The 21388-nt window shown below is 43.2% G+C and overlaps 1 protein-coding gene across 2 annotated transcripts in view; it reads left to right on the top strand.

Annotated features, from left to right (window-relative positions):
- DPYSL3 (dihydropyrimidinase like 3) overlaps positions 1–21388 on the top strand; it is a 100303-nt gene that overhangs the window by 26011 nt on the left and 52904 nt on the right. Inside the window, exon 1 of one of the 2 annotated variants that reach the window (XM_045551143.1) lies at positions 14950–15295. The exons of the other annotated variant lie outside the window; for it this stretch is intronic. Coding sequence (XP_045407099.1) covers positions 15257–15295 — 39 coding nt within the window. The 5' untranslated portion in view covers positions 14950–15256. Of the gene's footprint in view, positions 1–14949; positions 15296–21388 lie in introns of those variants that run through there. 2 annotated transcript variants of the gene reach the window in all.

Raw genomic sequence — 21388 nt, 5'->3', positions numbered from 1 at the left:
TAGCAAGATCCTAGTAGAATACTCATCAGAGAATTAGTGCGTCAAATCAACTTTCTCTGGCAAACATAGTTTCCGCCTTTAGCTAAATAAGATCTTTTACAACAAACTTTGCAATACTCTAGTTTCTTGGGATAAACTTTTAGTTGCAAAGTGTTAAGTGAGGAGACTTTGGACCTATCAAAACAAACTTTCAGTATTACAAAAAGTTCTCCGCGACTTTTTGGTTAGACAACTTAAAAACTCAACTTTATGGTGACAAAATAGAGAATAAGTATAGTCAACTTAAATTCTATAGTAAATGTATAAATATCCCTTAACCTTTTGTCTTTCTAAACAAAGGTAAATTGCTAATCCAGTGCATTGTATTTGTGAAATCATTTGTAACGGTGTTTTCTCAAAGCTAGCCCTACAAGCGATTTCCAGGGCTTCTGCTTGGAAAAAAAAGTGGCCCCTGATTTTAACTTTAATTTTAGTTAAGGTGGAGTCAAAGATAATGTAGGTGTTAACAATAATTATTTTCCACGGTGGTATTAGCTTAAAACCCTCATTACAACAGAACCATTGTTCAACTAACTAGCATATTTTTAAACATTATTTCCCTTTATGTTATGGAATATCTCTGCTATGCTCTGAATGTTAGTGTTGGAAATTTATATGTTGGAACCTAATTTATATGTTAGAACCTAATACCCAATGTGATAGTATTAAAAGGTGGGGCCTTTGGGGAAGTAATTCAGTCATGAGAGCTATGTCCTCCTAAATGGGATTAGTGCTCTTATAAAAGAGATTGAAGGGGGCTGCCTTGCTCATTGGCCATGTGAGGACAGAAGTCACCATATATGAGAAACAGGTCCTCAGCAGACACCAAATCTGCTGGTGCCTTGATCTTGGACCTTCAGCCTCCAGAATTGTGAGAAATAAATTTCTGTTGTTTATAAATTACCTGGTCTAAGGTATTTTGTTTTAGCAGCCCAGATGGACTAAGACAATCCCCATGAAAGGTATAAACTAGTCAAGTGTCAGTAAAACAAAATGATTCATCTATCTTGTCAGGAATACCTTTGGGGTTTTTGGATATTATTGTAAATTATTTGTGGCTATATGGTAATGAAGACAGGACTTGGAGGCCAGGTGTGGTGGCTCATGCCTCTAATCCTAGCACTCTGGGAGGCTGAGGTGGGAGGATTGCTTGAGGTCAGGAATTTTAGACCAACCTGAGCAAGACTGAGACCCCAAGTCTAGAAAAAACAGAAAAATTAGCTGGGCATGGTGGCATATGTGGCCTATTGTGCCGGCTACACAGGAGGCTAAGGCCAGAGGATGGCTTGAGCCCAGGACTTTGAGGTTGCAGTGAGCTATGCTGTCAACACTGTACTCTGGCTCAGGCAACAGAGTGAGACCCTGTCTTAAAAAAAAAAAACAAAAAACAGGACTTGGTTACTGTTAAAATATGCATTAATTATTTGTGCATACCTTTTTGGAAGATTCTTGGCATCCTGTACTCTAAATCCAGAAAGTCCTTATCTGATTTAGTGTATTATTACAGCAGTAAAGCAAGATTAGGATTTGATTGGGGGGTAGGTTGGGCAGGGGTCCTTCATTTTCCATCCACTCATTGCTATAAGGACTCCAAAATCTATTCTTTTAAACACCCTGTGCTATAATGATATACACCAGCAATTCCTTCTAAATGAATCAACTCATCTTTCTATTTTCTAACATCTGTTTCCCCATGTTTGTGTCAGTATATCCACTCATTTTATAGATGAAAGAAGTGATGTTAAGAAGATTTTTCAGGTTGTTAATTCCAAAGTCAAATAATTTGAAATGAATTTGGAAAATCTTTTTTTCTCTATTTCAGTCTCTGCTTTTTGCCTCTTATGCTCATGTCTCCAGTGAAAAATTAGTGCCTGGACCTTTAAAACCGTCCAGGTACTCTGCCACGTGAGCATTTGATACTGGACTTCCTGAGGTCAGAAACCCAGGGTCTCATTTGGGATCAGTGTATGGAGGTAAACCAGTTCAGCAAAGAAGTACTCATTTGTTGACAGAGCAGTTCCGTGCAAGAGGCGCCTGTTTCTCATTCCACGGGTCCTTCGGGAATTGGTTCAGCACAACCTGTTACTAGATGCTTAGGCATATGTCTCTGACATTCCTACATCTCTGAAAAGATAGGGAACCAGAAGCAGATGAGGCCCTATGGCCCTGGAGCATTTGCTATAGCTGAGTACAGGAAACAGGAGGGAAAAAAATACAAAAAACACACAGCCAAAGTTCCTTCCTGGAGACGGATGGGAAACCTGGAAAATATAAACTGGGATTGTGGCCTTGCAACTTGAGGGTTGGCTTTCTATTCTGAGCTTCCGTCCAGGAGTATGTCTCATACCATTGATCTGGGAGTGAGCTGTTGTGCTATCCAGGGACAGATCTGAATCCGGTCACGTGTGTTTCCATTCACCCAAGGGTGAAATTGATTGCACTTAACTGAAGATTCAGCAGCTCCAGTGCATTTTCTCAAACAGGCTTTTAACAGAGGGGCAGGGAGTTCCTGGATTCAATTTGTAGTTTAGGGCTCAGTAGGGGTGGGGTAGGAGTGGGCTGGGGAGGAGGTAGTTCCCTGGAGATAACTCACTGCCTTCTCAATTCTGAACGGGTACCAAAGACTGCTTCAGAATAGAACAACCCTCACCTCTGAGATCATCCCTATTGTTTAATTCCTAAATAACTCAGAGTATCCAACTGGTCTGATGTCAGAAATTTAAATGACCACAATAAACAAGGCAGTTGGCATAAATAAATGGAAGCCAGTCCTATGTAGAGGAAGAGGAAGCATCAGACATTATAGTTAATTGGAGAATAAATGTTCGGTCAAAAGGCAGCCAGTATTCGACTCTAGCTGATGGATACTAATGTGTGTTTATGAGTCCAGAATTGCCAGGTTTTTGAATTTTTAAAGAAATCTAAATTTTAGTGTGAAACCTATAAAATTTAAAATATTGGCTAAACAAAAAAATGTCTCTGCATGTAAATATTTATTTAACATCAATCTCACTGTTGCTGGTTGTGTTTCCTGGAAAGCAGATTCTGAGAAGGAGACTAGGATGTACGAAGTTTATTAGGGAGTGCTCCTGGGATCAGCATCCACAGAATGGAAGGGAAAGGAAGGGAAAGAAGAATTGGGTAGAGGGACAAGTTGAGTTGTGATGTGGTCTTAACAAAGGCCTCAGCTGACCTTGCAGGCAGACCTGAAACTGGGATAATTCTTTGAGGTTACTCTAGTTTTGTGGCTAGAAGGCCAGGCCTCTATATGCTCACATTAATCAATTATGGGATCAGGCTGCCCTTGGGCGGGGATATCTTGGCAAGGGTGATTTCCAGAGAGGGTTGACAGCTGAGGGCTGAGAGCACCAGGTAGATAAGTCCTTCAGTTCTAAAGAGGGAACTGGGTGGTGCACCATGGTGTCTACTACAGACCGCTCCTCACACTACTCAGATTCACTTCTCTGTGAACAACAAGTCCAGGATTTGGTGGGGAGGGGTCTCTTCTCTTGAGGGTCTCAGGGCCTCTGTTTTCATAGCTGGTCTTAAGACCACAATAAGACCCATATCATCCTCTACTGACCATCCTAGATTCTCCTTACTCTTAGCCAGCACCTCTGCTGGTCCCAGTGATTTGTCCGGTGTTGAGACATGGACCTGGATCTCTGAGGGGTCAGAGCCTCGGGTCACCACGCCATTCTCAGCCTCAAGTACATTATGGCTGATATGCTTGTCTGTACCCTCAAGGTTGGGCAATGTAGTACCTAAAAGAACCCATGTGGATCACAAGGATGCTGTACCTACTCCTCACCACCCCCATTGTGTAACAGCAGCCCTGCATCCTCCTGATAATTGGGGTCATACAAGGATGCTGACTCTCCTTCTTGCCTGTTTAGTTCCTGGCCACAAAGAGCCCAAAGGTTGCAACCCAGGTAGCAGTTGCAACTTATAGTTCAGTAGGATTCTTACTGTGCCCCCTGATGGAAGCATTTCCCCTTTTGGGAAAAGGCACTAAATAACCCAGAATTGCAGGGGTGGGAAGCCCGTATTTCCCAGCTGGGTCCCTGGGAGTGAAGGTAAAAGGGATCACTCCTGCTTCTTCTCCTTGGTGCTTGCAACCATATATTCCTTTTGGGGCACAGTGCCATATAAAGGGCATTGATATAAAACATACAGTGCATCCTGGAAGTGGTGCCCTATCCCTACACAGAATCGTTCTGAATTTATGCTTCTATTTTGCCTACAATAGGCTGCTGCTCCATGCTCAGGATGGCAGCTTCTGGGTGGTGCAGTATCTGATACAACTCATGGATCCCATGATCATGTGGCCTTTCTTGCATCTCATTTGCTATGAAACGGGCCCCTTGGTCTGATGTGATGTTAGGTGGGATCTCAGGCCAGTGCATCAGACATTCCTTAAGCCCTCAAATAGTGACGTTGACTGAGACCCTAGCAGCAGAAAAGGCAAAAGCAAATCCATACCTAGGATGTGTTTATTTCTGTAAAAATGAATCACTGTGCCTTCTTGTGTGAAAGGGGTCTAGTACATTCAACTTATCACCAAGTGGCTCTTTGTGTGTTTGCGGGCCGGTGCCATATTGGGGAGGTATGGTTGCTCTCCATTGCTGGCAGGATGGACATTTGACAGCACCAGTAGCTGGGTCAGCATTGGGAGTGGGTGTTGATTTCCTGGATTGCCACTTGCCCTCTATTGGGGGCACTGTGTCCCTGTGTCCACTCTATTCATGCACCCATTGTACCAACATTGGGAGGCTGATGACAGAGCCTGGCTGATGTCAACTGACAGGGTCACTTTGTCTGCCTCATTGTTTAGTGCCTCTTCTGTGATGGATGCTCTCTGGAGGGCGTTAACAACACAATGCAAGTATCTGAGGCTCGGGCTTTTTCCTCCTCCATCAGCTGATCATAAGGGCCCCAGGTGTGTGCTCCCAGAAAGGTACTGGAGCATCAGTAGTGGGTGACATGGGAGACTAGACCACCTGATCAAGTAGCCTACATGTGCCTTTCAGCCCTTCTCATGGCCAATCCTGGGTGTGTCACTTCCATCTACAGTGAATTGCTGCTAGGTCTACCTGATCTTATGACATGTCTGGCCTGATAGAACCCAGCTCATGCCAGGCATTCAGGCTGCATGGTCACTTGATGACTCTGGTCAGGCCTTCCATCTCCACCAGAGTCCAGTAGCACTCAAGGACCTACTTTTTGAATAGTGCATAATTGTCTGGTTTCAGAGTCCTAGGAGTCTAAATTATAATTCTTCTATTGGGACTTACATCACCTCCACATGCATCTTTTCTCACCACAGATACTGCCAATACCATAGGAGTTATTGGGTCATGGGGCCAAGTGGCCAGGCTGTTTGCACTGCAGCCAGATCTGCCACAGAGCTCTTTCCTGCTTCAGGTACCACATAAAGCTGAAAGCCTTTTGTGCATGTGGGCTGTAACACATTTCAGGTATGGAATATGTTGTCTCTAAATCTGAAGAGGCCTACCAGGCACTGTGTTTCCTTCTTTGCAGGAGGAGTTGTCCAGTGCAATCATTTGTCCTTTACTCTGGAAGAAGTGCCATGGCATGCCTTAATCCACTGGACTCCTAAAATTTTACTGAGTTATCAGGCCCCTAAATCTTTGTAGACTTTATCTCTCACTTTCTAGCATTCGTGTGTTTTAGGAAAGCCTTCAATGTGTTTGTCATTTCTTGCTTATCTAGTCAGATTTTCATGATGTTATCAATAAAGTGTACCACTGAGATGTTCTTCAAGATGTCCAGACAGTCTAGATCTTTCAGGCTATATCATAATGGAGGGAAGGGATAATTAGCATAGCTTTGGGTCCAGACTGCTCATGTGTACTACTGTCTGCTTCAAGTGTGTGCAAACTGCTTTTGATCCCCTTGTCTGATGGAAAAACACTCATTCACTAGATCAATGGCTGTGTACAATATACTTGAGGCCGTGACAATCTGCGCTAGAAAAATATCACAGCTGCATAGGTTTGGATTCTTGCTTGATTGAGTCATGCTCTGGGATTTGTGTGGTTTTGTGGTGTCCAGACTGTTGAATTAAGTAGTGATATGATGGGGATTACCAGATCTGTATCCTTCATGCCTTTAAGGGTGCAGCTAAGCTCTGCCATTCCCTTAGGATAAAAATTATTTATTGATTTATTATTTTGGGTGGGGGTGGGGGTCCATTTATAGCCTTCTGCTTGGTTTTCTCTACTTGATAGCTCTTACTCCACAGGCTAAGAAACCAGCATGAAAATTGTGCTCATTGATTTGTCTAATCAAATTAATCAATGGGGGTTGGGGAAAATGACCACTAGGTGGGTCTGTGAACCCAAGGGGCCAAATGTAAGCCAAATCTAGACCAGGAGTCCATTTATTACCTGGTCTGCACATGTGAGCACTCTAATAGAGGAGCTACGCTCTGGGTATCAATGTCAACTGGGAACTGGTATCTGTCAGTGCTCAAGATTCTTATGTGGTCTCCTTTCCCAGTTGACAGTGGCATCAGTATGTGGCCATAGGGACTCTTATGGAAGGACTAAGGGAGTCATTACTGTATATACTAGGCATGGTGTTGCAGGCTCCTTCCTCCTAATAAACCAGCTTCTCCTTCAGTTAATAGATTGCAGACCTAAAAACTAGCTCAGATCCAGAATTTGGGTAAGGGATCATGACTTTTTAGAGGAGTGATTCTCCTTAGCCTCCTGATCATGAATCTTTGATTTATTTTGATTACTATCTATATTAGTTTCCTATTGCTGCCATAACAAATTACCATGGACTTAGAGGCTTAAAACAATACAGTTATTCTCCTATAGTTCTGGAGGTCAGAAGGCTAAAATGAGTCTATGGATCTAAAATCAAGGTGTCAGCAGACCTTCAATCATTCCGGAAGCTCTAGCAGAGTATCTGTCCCTTGCCTTTTCCAGCTTCTAGAGGCTGCCTATATTCCTTGGCTCCTGGGCACATCTGACATCCTTGGCTCTGACCCTGGCTTCCTTCATCATAACTCCCTCTCTCTCTGACTCTCCTGCCCTCCCCTCTCTTTATGAGGATGCTTGTGATTACACTGGGCCCACCTGGATAATCTAGGATTTGTCTAGGATAATTTCCCATGTCAAGATACTTAATAATAAAGTCCCTTTTGCCATGTAAGGTGATGTCTTCACAAGTCACAAGTTCCAGGGATTAAAAGATGAACTATTTTTTTTTTTTTTAAGAGGCAGGGTCTTGCTCTGTCGCCCAGGCTGGATGCAATCATAGTTCACAGCAGCCTTGAACTACTGTCCTCAAGTGATCCATCTGCCTCAGCTTCCCAAGTAGCTGGGACTACAGGTGTGCACCACCGCATCCGGCTAATTATTTTAGTTTTTGTAGAGACAGTGTCTTGCTAGGTCTTGCTGGTCTTTAACTTTTTGCCTCAAGCAATCCTCCTGCCTCAGCCTCCCAAAGTGCTGGGATTACAGGCATGAGCCACTGTGCCCGGCAGGATGTGGGCATTTTAGGGGGATATTATTCTGCCTACCACACTACACTTCTGGGCATCTTTCATCTTTCTTGCTCCTGGGGACGTTAATCATCTATTAAACATCTCTGTAACTCCTCAGGTCAGGTCTTCCTGGCTACCACACTGGCCTTGGCATTTATTAGTATATTGTATCCACCACCTGATTTCTGATAGTTAAGTGCTGCCACCTGCCTCTGTTGTTTCAGAGCCTAGTTTTGTGGATCATTTCTTACCTTCAATCCTGTGATTAAGTAATATTTGCTAAATTTTTACATATGTAAGTGAATAAATGAATGAAATAAAAATGTGAATTGATACTGAGTCCCCAAGTTCAAGCCCCTCCACTCCTCAAAAAACATCCAGTTCCACCTCTTTGATTTTCTTATATGGGAATTTCACCTGAATGTCATGGTACAAAAATGGTTTTAGTAGGAAAGGAAACTATTCCTATGGGGCATTGAATGTCCATAATCCTGTGTCTACAGCTCACCCTAGATACTGCAAATCAGAATGGTATGCACTGGATTGCCGTCTTTCCCAATCCCATGGACATACATAGCTGAGAAACCTGGGATTCGTTGCTGAAAGGTGACTCACAGCAACAACTTTGGGGGAAAAAGTCTTTTTAAAAATTTCTGAAGTTGCTTAAATAAGTTAATCAGTATTTCTCTGCATGATCTCCAAGACAAAGCTGTCAAGATTTTTTCCACTAGTATGAATGTAACCTCACCTGTGTGTCTAACATGTGCTGGGCCAAAAAAGGAGATCAACATACAATAATTTATCCCTCCCTCCTAACCTCACCCTGTAACTCTAGGCTGTGGCTTTGAAATGAGCTGCTATCCAAGCTTATGGACCAGGCTAGAAGCCTTCCCCATCTAGGGAGAAGGTTTGCACACCTTTGCTCAAGCTGGTGTGAATTTGATTTTACAATCAATCACCCAATGGAAATATTTTTTGTGGCTGTTATTTTTTTTGGCTTATGTGTATCAAAGATAAGCTTGTCAGTTTATTTAATATGTAAACACCTAATAATAGCAGGTGAATCATCACTTTGATTTTCATTCTGTAACACTGGAATTACATGACTGAGATTTCCTTTGTCTGAATTATAGGTAAAATTAATAGACCCAAATTACTTAATTGGAACTTCTAAGATTAAATGTTTATTTATTTAATATTAGAATAGCCTAAAACAAAGACCTAGTTTATAGATTTTTCCCCTTCAAAACACTTCTATATTTATATTAGAACTGTATTTTTTCCTCCATCTTTCAAATCAGAACCAAGGGGAAATGTTTCCTCATATTAATATAGCAAAATATAAATGCATTTTTAAAAAGTATAAAATATTTTTAATGGTCAAAACTGTATTAATAGCTAAGTATTTATTGTAGATATTTTGGAAATTAAAGGGAAGAGAGAGAATATTCTGGACTTTCCCCTCTGTCTATTCAATTAATTTTCCCCCCATTTATTCTACTCTATTCCAAGCACTATAAAAGAGCTGAGGGCTACAAAGCTAAATAACACATACTCTCTGACATAAATGAGTTTAACAAAAAAAAACAAAACATTAAAAATAATGGTAGGAATCGCTGCCATTTAATTAACTTACTTTGTGCTAAGAGCTTTACAAGAATAATCTTATTTAATCTCCAATATGTTCACTGTCCTTTACTCCCCTATATGGTGTCCTACCTGCTCTCTTAATCAGCTTAAATCCCTTGCTTCATCCTCAGTTCCCTTGAGTTTCTCTTTCTATTCTTATCTCTCATCTAGAGAAACCCCTATTCTACAACCTACCTGCTCCACACCTGTGCATATGCAACTGTGCACGGCTGGAGGAACATCCACACCCGTGCTTACTGGTCTCTCTTTAAATGTATGGCCACTATCCAAAGGGAATTTTTAGTGCTGCCAGATAATCACACCATATTTCCCTAGTCCCTTTACAATACTGGAAAATGACTTCATACCAATTCCTCCTCCCCTCTCCCAATACTTTCTCTCCTACACCGTCTTAGCTAATGGCAGAGAAAACAGATGCAATCAGAAGACAAATTCCATAAAGTCCCTCCAGGAAATATTCCCAGCTACCTGTCTCTGTGCCAGTACACTCCTCAGTTACTGGGGTTGAACTGGTCTTGTTCCTAGCTGAGGGCAGCCCTCCACTCGAACACCAGATGTCACTTGTGTTACCTGTTCAAGAACATCTGTAGAGCAATTGTCCCATTTCTTCCTTGTCTCATAAAGTTTCCTTTCCTTACTGAATCAGCCCCACTGAATACAACCATGCTCTCAAATTAGATTCCACTTTCTCTGCTAGCTACTGCTCCATTTCTCTGTCCCTGTTTACAATAAAATCCTTTGAAAGAGTTGTCTATATTAAATGTCCAAAATCCAATTTCCACTTGGATTTTCTCTTCAAAACACCACAGTGAGGTTTCACCCCCACAATTCCATTAAAACTTCTCTGGTAGTTTACATAGTAGGTACTCAGTAACTATTACTTGAATAATTTAATACACCCTCATAAAAAAACCCAAAAAACAAAACAAACAAACAAAAAAAACAACCATTGGGAGGTGGGTATTAAGATACTCATTTTATAGGTGCTCTGGTCAAGGTCTTCTGTGACCATGATGGTGTTTTTCATCCACCGGTTAGTTATCAGTTCTCATCTCCCTTGACCTTTCTTTACAAAGTGAACACATTCTCCTCCTTGAACTCATTTTGTTTCTTGACCTTTGGAATGCCACACTCTTATGATGCTCCTTTATCTCCCTGACCACTGTCTCTGCTGCTTTCCCTGGTTGCTCATGTCCCCAGGAGGCCTCCTTACCCCAGATGTCTTTTCTACCCTCACTTCCTTGGTCATCTCGTCCAGCCTTATTGCTTTAAATAACACCTATAGGCTGACAACTCCTCAATTTGTATCTCTGGTTGAGATCTTCCCTTAGATTTCCAATCTGGAATATCTACCTGCCTGCTGAATATTTCACTTGGATGTCTAATGGGAATGTCCGCAAGCATTCCTGAGCATTCCTCCCAATCCCATTCCTTCCACAAATTTCCCTATCTCAGTGATGTACCTTCACCTTCACTGAGTTGCTCAAATGAAAAAAATTTAGTGTGATTTTTAATTCCTCTTTTTCTCACACCCCGGTCAAATCCATCAGCAAATACTATTGGCTTTACATTAAAATATATCCAATATCTGACCATTTTTCACTGTTTGCTCTGTTATCATTTGGTCCATGCTACCATCATCTCACTTGTCCTTTAGTGACCCCTGTCTGTAAATTGTCACTTCATCCTCAATACATTTGAATGACTTTTAACTCCCCTTCCCTGTTTTATTTATCCCCAATGTACTTACCACTGTTTTAATTACTACGTATTTTAATTTTTTATTTTTGACTCATCTCTTTCCCTAAAATGTAAGATTCATGAAGGCAGGGATTTTATTTTGTTTGTTCAAATATTTGTATCCCTAGTACCTAGGTATTCATGATAGGTACTCAATAAATATTAGTTGAATGAATTAATAAATCATCATAAAACCACTGTGAGGTAGGTGATAAGACCCTCATTTTAGAGATGAGGAAACCAAGGCTTAGAAAGTTGCAGTAATTTGCTGAAGGTCATAGAAGTAGGAAGTGAGTGACCTGGAGTACGGACCAAGTTTCCTTTCACTCCCAAGTCCAGATCCTTAGACAATACACCATTCTGGACTCAAGTCCATACTTTTCCCTTGGAACTCAATATCAATTATTATTATTTTTTTAATAAAATTCTTTAAATTGACACAAAGCTTTTGATCTTCCCCATAAGCTTTGATGACATCTCCTTTCGAAGCCACAGCCCTCTAGTCAGCACTCAGGTACCAAATCTATTCTACTGAGCCATTCTTTCGTCCATATGTTGCCTTGCCATTTTCGGACTGTATCTTATTAGTAAAGTAATTCTTTACCATCTTGAATTCACCTGCTCTGAAATCCAGAATCAGGACATTCTAAGAAGCCATAGAGAAGCAAAAATAGATATTTTAAAATCTTAATTCTAACTACATGCCCTTTAGTTACAAAAGAATTCTTATTCCACCTATTAATCTTTCTTCAGATACAATTTTTAAAATTCTTACCTTCACTCATCTGGTAATTATTGAGCAATTTGTATGGGCAAGACTCTATTTTAGGCACTCAATGAATAAAACAGATACATAAACCTGCCCTCAAGGAGCTTATGTTTTAGTGAGGGGAAGGAGGGTGATATCCAATAATAAATTAATATATCATGTAGTAAAAAGTATTATGAGAATAAATAAAGCAGGGAAGGGAGCTAGCAAGTGACAGGTGCTACTCTTGAATAAAGGTATAAAGCAAACTTCATGAGATTTGGGACTTTATCATTATTATCATTATTCACTTCTGTAATACTAGCACCTGGAAAAACAATGGTGTGTAGTAAGCACAAGGTACATATTGTGTGAATATTGTGAGAATGAATGAACGAGTGATGGTGAAGAAGAGAGCCCAGTTAGGAGGTTACTGCAGTACTCCAGGTGATAGCCGTTGATGGCTAGACACAGGGAGAAACTGTGCAAATAGCAAGGGGAGACCATAGTCTGAATATATTTAAAAGGTAAAACCAATGGCATTTTCTGAAAGATTGGATTTGAAGTGTGTGAGTGTGATAGAAGGAGAGAAGTCAAAAATAATGCCAAACCTTTGTCCCTAGCAACTGGAATAGAGTAGCCATTGACTGAGGTCTGGGAGAATGGCAAGTTTGGTGGCCAAAATTAAGTTTCTTTGGGACTGTAAATCAAGTCTTTGACTCTGTGTCTTCCTCTGTCTCTCTCATAGTTTCCTGAGATATCTAAAGCCAAGCACTGCTGTGTATCCAAGGAAAACCATTCAGAGCCATTTTACTGTGGAAAACAGCCATACTGGTTCCACTCCTCTCTCTCTTGGCCAGACACAGAGGCATCCTGTGTTGATGGCTCTCTTTCTTATTCTTGGAATAAGAAAGGCATAACCAAGGAAGGCTTTTTCCTTCAAATTCATCTTAGATGCTTTATTTTGATTTAAGAAAGTGAAAGATGATTGAAGAGGACAAAACAGGGAAAAAATAGTGTTTTTTGTACATTTCTGATGATGGCAACAGCTTGAACCGATTAGCTGGTTATTATGTGTTCCTGTGCGTGGCTTGTCACAGCAGTCTGATCCGGAGGAACACTTCACAATTCTCTTTCAGCATGGCCTTTTGCGTACAAACCTGACCTCAACACGTTTCACCTAGTCTTGTAATTTGAAGCCACACACATACACACACCCAAAAAATCATCACGTGATCAAAAACATGGTATAAATCTATTTAGTAAAGAGTATTCTGGATTATAATGACATTAGCAGAGGAGATGACTGGGATGCAAGAAAGGCAAAGAAACCCAAGAAGTTAAAAAAAAAAAAAAAGAGGCAGTAGTATTTTTAAGGATTGTAAATATCCCTCGTGTATTTTTGTTTTTCTTGAGAAAAATTTGCAAAATCCCTTCCAGCAAGTTTGGGGCAGTAAAATCTAAGGGAAGATACTGAGAGAGAGAGCTCTGCAGGGTTCCACAGTATGTAGTTAATTCTCTTTTTACTCCCTTCTAAATATAATCCTGCTCATTTGCATGCCAATCCCCAGAATGCTTTGTAATTTCACAACTCTTGGCTAGTGGTCTCAGCACTTATGCTTTAAGAACAAAGCAAAATGTTTAGGGCGTGCCTTTGGCCCAGTCTTTTTTTTTTTTCCCCCTGTGTTTTGCAAGAGTATAGGGAGGTGACCTTTGCTTGGCATTCATCCCTCTTTCCAGGGTATCACAGAAATAAAGTGGAGACTGCAGTGGACTTTTCCTGTGAAGACTGCATTCAGCCAGTTACCCATGAATAACCAGAAGCCTGGATTAACTCACTTGACAGGGAGTGTTGCAGGGAGGCGGGGGCGGGGTGTGTCCTTGGATTATGTGACCAGGCCGGTTCATTTCAGGTTTATGGAAAGCCCAAGCTGGAGTATTGTGTACTCCCTTTCTGTGGGTGCCTTATATAGCTTCTCGATTGCAAGTAAGCCTTTAATTTAATGACAAGACGTCCAGAAGTGTGATCAGTGGCCTGCCTTATAGAAATGTGAATTCAAGATCCCTAACACTGAGTCATGCTTAGTGTCATCTACAGAATTTCTATATAGTAGGATATTAGGATTTGGGAATGGGGGTGGTAGGAGACCTGTCTTAAAACGATTTTATAATTTTCTCATAGCAAGCCATTTTTTGTTATTTAAATGGTATGTTTGGGATTATTTTTCAGGAGGGTTGGGGAAGTTCCCCTTACCCAAACCCACCACTCAGACCCCACCCACAGTGGCCTCTCCAAGTAGGTCTCCCCTGGGTGTTTGATTGTAGCCGGTAGCCAAAGGACAATATAGTCTAGCGCTGAAAGGCCATGTTTTTGCTTCTAGTAACATATTAACCTTTGTCAGTCAGCTCTTCCTACAGTAAACTCAGGATTGCGAGCAGTGCACGGGGTTCCTTACCGACAGGGAGCTATCGCAGTACTATTCAAAATCCATGGCTGCATACCAGGGACGTGTCTGGGTTTTTGCCTTCCCACTCTACAGGTGTTTTCTACTTTTTACTCACAGAGCAGCATTAATGCTCTTTCTTCAATTCAGACAGTAAAGCAATGGAGTGTCTTTAAAATATATACCTATATTACTTTGAGACTATTTGAAAAATACAGAGAATGGTTGATGTCCGATACCGTGCTCCTCGCAGCCCTCCGAGAGCGAATCATTGCTTTACATTTTCCAACGTGTATTTTCGTGGTCTCAGGATACCCGCAGGCCGGCCAGGCCGCACAGTCAGCCCGGCTCTCGGCTTTCTCAGGGACCGCGCCGCTGTTGACACATCCGGCGCGCGGCGAGGCGGCGCCCGGCCCGCCGTTCTAACAAAGGGCCGCGTTTGGCCGGCGCGATGGCGGAGCAGAGCGGGTTCCGGGAGGGACGTCTGGGGCCGGCTCCTTTCTGAACCGAGGGTGGCGACGGTGGGAAAGCGGACGAGGGGCTGACCCGAGGCGGTGGCGCCGGCGGGGGCTCGGCCCTCGAGACCGGGAGGGCGTCGCTAGCGTTTCTGCGCCCGGGGCTGCCGCCTGCCCGCCCCGAAAAGTCCCTCGCGCCCCCTGGTGGCTGTGGAGCTGGCTGGCTTCGCCGCACTCGAAAGTCAGAAAAAAAAAAAAAAAAAAGGAAGAAAAAGAAAAAGTGGGTGAGGCAGATGCAAAGAGGAAAATCAATAGGGATAAGTGAGAAGAGGGAGGAGTCGCAGATCAGCCATTCTTGTCTTATGGGGTCCCAGCTGGCACCGCAAAAGAATAAAAAAAACAAACCCCGGGCGTGAACGCGCGTGGAGGAGGGTGTGTGCGGCGGGGGGGTCGGGGGTGAAAGGGGGGCCGGGGAGATTTACTATTGTCTCTGGCAGCCGCCGCGGGAGCCAGGGAGGGGGCGGAGGCGAGAGGAGGCGGCGGCCGCGGCCAGCGCACCATTCACTCCACCTGATCTCGGGGCGCTGCGCGCTAAGGAAGGCGCGGGCGAGCAGGAGCAGAAGGAGGGAGGGAGGCAGCTGCTGCAGCCACCGCCGCCACCATGTCCTACCAAGGCAAGAAGAACATCCCGCGGATCACGGTGAGTCCCCGCGCCGGGCGCCGCTGCCTGCGTCCCTCCCTAGCTTGTGCGCTGCCCGCTGCGCCGCGGGCGGGGGCAGCTTGGATCCCGCCGGCTTCCCTGGCCGGGTCCCCGGGGAGGGACGGGGACCCGGGGTCCCGGTGGTGGAGAGCGGCGGTCAGTCCAGCCGGCGCGGCGGGCGCCACACTGACTGAGGGACCCTGGGGCTTGGGGAAAACAAAACAAAGAGAAAACCCAAACAGTGGCGTAGAGAACTTTGGATATTTATCCTCCTTTCCCACCGCCAGTAGTTCTCCGAGAGTGCAGGGCTCACGACTCCCCCTGAACCCCCATTCCGTCTCAGGTGTCGGTGTGTGCTGCCCCAGGTTGAGGTGCTTTTTGTTTAAGGGTCTTTTTGGCGAGGTATGGAGAAATGACACCTTTCCCCAGGGGTACTTGGCAGCCCGACCGCGCCCCTCTCTCCTAGCTCCAGCCCCAGGGCTCTGCCCTCCGTGCCGCGAGGGTGGTGGGGAGTCTGGACCACCTGTCCTCGCCATGTCCCCTTCTTTCCTGCGTTCAGCATGCTTCATGTTTCGGTATGTCATATTTGAGACTATACAGCTAACGTGGCTACAGTGGGGATGATCAACTTTTTGCCCTCGATGCATTTTACATTTTTCATTTCATTTCTCCCCATCATCCCAGGAAAAGCCCCAGTTTTTAAAGCAGATTTTAGTTTGCTGTCGAAGGTGCACGCCGTGTGCATGCCGTATCCAACCCATTGTGTGCAAGACCGAGCCACCGCAGCCGGCGGGTGTCAGATGCGCTGGGTGTGCGCTTAGGGCGGGGTGGAAGGGGGACGTGCCATTATCAGGTACTGAAACCCGGTCTTCACTGGCATCCAAGCAAGGCGCTCTCCGAGGCAAAATACCGCGCCCCAGCCTGGGATTCCTCGGTGATGCGCTGAAATGATACTCCCGAATAGTAGGGACATATGGCAGACTGGGATGGGAATTTAAAGAAAACCACACAGAAAAAAAACCACTGCCATTTGTTAGCTTAGCACGAAGCTGTGCGGCTGTGCTTTGTCTATGCTGAATTGGATGGGGTGTGAGTGTGTGTGTGTGTGTGTTTAGTGGGGGAATGGGTGGCTACTCCATCTTTGCAAGGCGAACAAAGGAAGTGATCAGCCGGCCCCTGGGAGACTCTGCAGCCGCCCCAGAGCAGAGCTTTACCTGCTACAGTAGTTAATTTGGCGGGGTCTGCCAGGTTTTATTGTGGGCATGAGTCTGTTTGCACTTGTTCCGTTATGCTTGGAACACCCTGTGCGTTTGCGATTGAAATGCAGGACCTTCCCCTCCACAGGCAGGTAGAAGCTTCTCTTGCCCCTAATGCACTTTATTGCCAAGTGGTTTATTGCCATTGCAGCATCATACCCTTTGCGTGCACCTGAGCTGCACTCCGCACAAATGCACCCCACCCCTTCCAGCTGTCCAGCTGGTCCTAAGGAAGAAACACTCCCCAGGGAGGAGAGTTGAAATGGGTCGGGATCCTTTTGCCTGGTAGAGGCTTTGGGTTTAAACCAGTCCTCCTTCACCACTACCTGATACCATTCACTTTCCATTATTGAAGAAACATTCTGGGCCTTTTACTACGCACATTTTCTCAGTGCCAATTGTCTTGTCTTTGCAAAGAGCTGTGGAAGATGTCATTTTTAAAAAAAGCTGATAGGGACAGAAGCTCAATTTTTATACTTATTTGCCTGACTCAGGAGATTGAGCCACAGTTCTGGTGCTATTATATGCTGGAGGTATGCTGCACGTATATGCCACTTGCCTTACATACAGTATGCATGTACCAATTTTCCTGTTTGGGATAGGAAAAGAACTGATATTTTTTTCTCCTAGACTGCAGTGGTTGTTCTTATGGACTCAGCCTGTGTCATGACATTGAGGGCCCCGCCCATTCTTCTAGGTATCATTTAATCCACATTTAATGAAAGATAAAGAAATTCAGCCTTGATAACTTGCCTTCAAAGCCCCAGTAAATGTGGTTGTGCCCTAATCCCAGGGCTAGTTTTGCAACGGGTTCCCTTTTGTTTCTGTTTGAATGATCTTCCCTGGGGTACATCCTTCATTTTCAGTGCAGCTTCCATCCTTTCTCTCTGCGTGTGGGGCGTGGTGCTGCATAGCAGCCTCTGCCTGGAAGCTGGGGCTGTGTCTACAGTACCAGTAACAGGAGTGGACAGTGGCTGTGAATTTCTTCAAACCAGGTTGCCTTGTATTCATTGTTTAAATGAGGGGGATAAAAGAAGGAGCATGGCAGGAGAGGGGTGTTGGTCTTTGCAGATAAGACTCCATTTGTCATTTTTTTTCATGCTTTGTGTGTGTGTTTCCAAGAACTAGGATTCTGTTTTAGAATAAAATATGTTTGTATATCTGCAGGTCTATAGAAGATTATGGTTATCTATGTAAGTATTAAGATACCCTTTCTAGATATAGTTAAAAACATAAAAATATGGACATAGATATACATATATGGAAAATATTACTAAAGTTCTAAATATAAAATATATCTCCTACTGTCAATTCTAGTACATTTTTAAATGGTAATATTATGGAATTTGAATTAAATTTCCTATGTCCTCTATATTCCTTTCTGTGAAGGCTGCCCCACCCAATAGCTGAGGTGTCACTACAATCCGAGGACTGATGGGGGCAGTCTTTCTTGGCTCTGTACCTTTTGCCTCTGTAGGGACTACCCTCTGCCACCATTTTGGGGCCAGAGTAGGGTTTGGGTTTTGTTGTTGTTGTTTTTCCCTTCTATCTACTTTTGCTGCCCTCCTAAGATTAAAGCATTCTTACCATCCTGTTTTTATTGATTTCCTAGGGGGAACTGGCTGGGCCTTTCCCTGTGAGTAGCTCAGTTCCCAGGTCTTCTCAGGTCACCTATGTGGATCATCTGCTCTATCACAACACTAGCCATTGCTTCTAAATGCCAGAAACAGGCAGTTTTGGAGCTTCGACAGATCAGAGCAGGGGACCTTGTATCTTCCCTGTCTAGCACAGTGCCTGGCACATAGATACCTCATGATTATCAGTTAAATGAATGAATGAATTGAAAGTTGTTCCTAATAATAATAGCTCATGCCTGTTTATTTTGCATCAAGTATTGTGCTATGTGCCTTACATGCTTTGTCTCATTTAATTCTTGAATCAATCAAAACTGTCAGAGAGGTACTATAGCCATATCCCTGTTTTATAGATTAAAAAAAAAACCTTAGAAAATCAAATGTCATTTGCTTAGGGTCAGAGATAAAGTGAGTGTTAGAGGCAGGACTCAAACCTGCATATCCAGCTGAAATAAAAACGCAGATACATCACCATCACACTCCTTTTGGTGTCTCTGCTTCTATCATCACTGTGCCTTAGCATTAGTATGGCAAATGGTTTACAGACTATTGCTACTGCAGGAAGAACTTGAGAAGCATATTTTTTTCTGCCACCATCAACAAATTCATTAATGTGGTCTCTTTTACCTTATTACAAAGTAAGTAAATATAAGAAAAATCTTTGGAATAATAGTCACCTTATAAATTGTGGAAGTAGAAAATTTTGACAAGTTGCAGTTATTGCTTTCCTCTGATATTAGGTACATCTTGAAGCTGGTCACAGTAGTAGTCAGTGCCCTAACACTTGGGCTCCAGTGCTTTCTATGTATTTTCTTACTGGAATCTTCACAAATACCCATTTCCCAGTTAAGGAAAGTGAAGGTAGGTGAAGTCAGTTATTCAGAGTAACATAGAGAGAATTTCAGGGCAAATCTGGAAATCAAACCCAGGTCTTACTCAGCTTTAAAGCTGAAGCTGCCCTGACGCAGCAGCTGCCTCTCAGAGGCACCTGCAGCTGAGATTTTGAAAGGTGTGGCTAAAGAGCTCCAGAATCCCCTCTAGGAAACAAATTACAGAGAACTGGCTTTTTGTAACTACAGTACTAATTGGATCTCTGTAACTACTATCTTGTAGCTGATGCAATTCCATTACGTTGGAATTGGGTTGGGTTATGTGGGTGATGTTTGAGAATTGCCGGAAGACACATCCTCAGTTAGGACTACAACCTGGAAAGTTCACTCTAGGGCACGTAGTCAGAGCTCTGTGATTTCACTTGAAAGGGTGTGATTGTGAGTGTTGTGGGTGCCAGGGGAATTTTTTTTTTTTAAAGAAGGGGCCTTATGAACTGGAGGAGCACTCGGATCTCTGCAGCGTTGAGCTGGGGCCTAGAAGTAGACTAGAACCTGAGGAAGGGAGGGACAAGTGCAACTCCACCCCTAGATCTGTGTATTCCTCCTCTTGCTTCAATAGGTGTCATATAAGAATGGGAGGAAAATATTAGGAGACGGAGGACTAGAGTTTAGGAGACCAAAAGAAAAGGAGTCACCCAAAACCAGCTCTATCTGTGTGAGGCATCTTGGAAGGGAAATTACAGAGTAAAAGAGGGAAGAAAAGTATCAACCACTGAGGAATGGAAAGCATGTTAGATATCTGGTGATGGAAATCTCAGCGTAGGCCCTGCCTGGGTTGTTCAATTGTTACTTTATAATTTGAGCAGGTATGTGGTGATTCCCAGCCAGGTTATTCCTTTTTCTCAAATACTAGCAAAATGCCTCAGGTGTGTAAAGAGCTCTGAGTATCAGTAGCTGTGACTGGCCTGCTGGGCACTAGGGGAAATGCTGAAGAAATCGATTTCCTGAGAGAATTCAAGTCTATGTGGCAGAACTGTCAGTTTATGGATAAAAATTCTCCCTGCTTATCCTACTGGCCTATCGAGAGGTTCAAATGGAGTAGTGACTGTGAAAGTGGTCTGTGAACTCCGGATGTATTCAAGATAGTAAACACATTTATTTATAAAATCTCAACTACTTTGGAGTATGGAAATTAATCAAGGAGGATGACAAGGGTCTGGTTTAGAAAGAGACTACTTAGGAATTGATTTTTTTTTTTTTTTTTTTGAGGCAGAGTGTTGCTTTGTTGCCCTGGCTAGAGTGAGTGCCGTGGTGTCAGCCTAGCTCACAGCAACCTCAAACTCCTGGGCTTAAGTAATCCTCCTGCCTCAGCCTCCCGAGTAGCTGGAACTACAGGCATGTGCCACCATGCCCGGCTAATTTTTTTTCTATATATATTTTAGTTGGCCAGATAATTTCTTTCTATTTTTAGTAGAGACAGGGTCTCGCTCTTGCTCAGGCTGGTCTCGAATTCCTGACCTCGAGCAATCTACCTGCCTCGGCCTCCCAGAGTGCTAGGATTACAGGCGCGAGCCACCGCGCCCAGCCAGGAAATGATTTTTTTAAACATGAATTTTTCAAAAGCAAACAAAAATGAACACAGTGTTATATAAAATCTTTGCTATTTTTCCTGCTTTGGTTATGTTACAGTGTTCCTCCAAACTATGCTTGTCATTCATTTCTGACAATCTGGTAGAGGCCATTTGGATGCCTTTGGACTTTGACACAGAGACTCTCCCGTAACCTAAATACAGGACACTTTCCTAGTTTAGTTGAACTCTATATTGTTTTCCAGTCCTAATCAGTGTCTAGCCTGGAGTGACATAGCTTATGAATATTCTTTCTAGCAGTTTCTTCATGAATTGCTTTTCAGTGGCTTTTCTGCTCTTTTTCCTCAGTTGGAAAAAAATAAAATTGAATTTGAAAAAGAACAAAAACATCTCTTATATCCTAAAGGGCCCTCTGTTCTTTACCTATTGGCATGTTTTATAGAATTATTTGTGTTTGCTTATTACATTTAAAAAATTGCAGAATATTTACAACAGTAGAAATGTACCGTTAGGATGTAAATGTGCCTCTCTTTGCTTAAATCAGTGCTTCTCATCAGAAGGGGACTGGAAATTTGGATATGTCATCACCTCTTGGGATGGATGTTAATAGGAGAGAGTGAAGTGCTCCCTCGTTACCCCCTCCTCAAATTAATGTTCAACTTTACCTTTTTTCCCACTTTTTCTAGGCCAGTGGGAAACAAATGAGAAAGACCTTGGAAAACCCGGAGAGATAGGATCCTCTGTTTTGAGACTCTTCTGAAGGCCCTCCTTCATCAAACTCAAT

The sequence above is a fragment of the Lemur catta genome, chromosome 5 (assembly GCF_020740605.2).
Source record: "Lemur catta isolate mLemCat1 chromosome 5, mLemCat1.pri, whole genome shotgun sequence".
Lineage (NCBI taxonomy): Eukaryota > Metazoa > Chordata > Mammalia > Primates > Lemuridae > Lemur > Lemur catta.
This window is presented reverse-complemented; position numbering and strand designations above follow the sequence as displayed.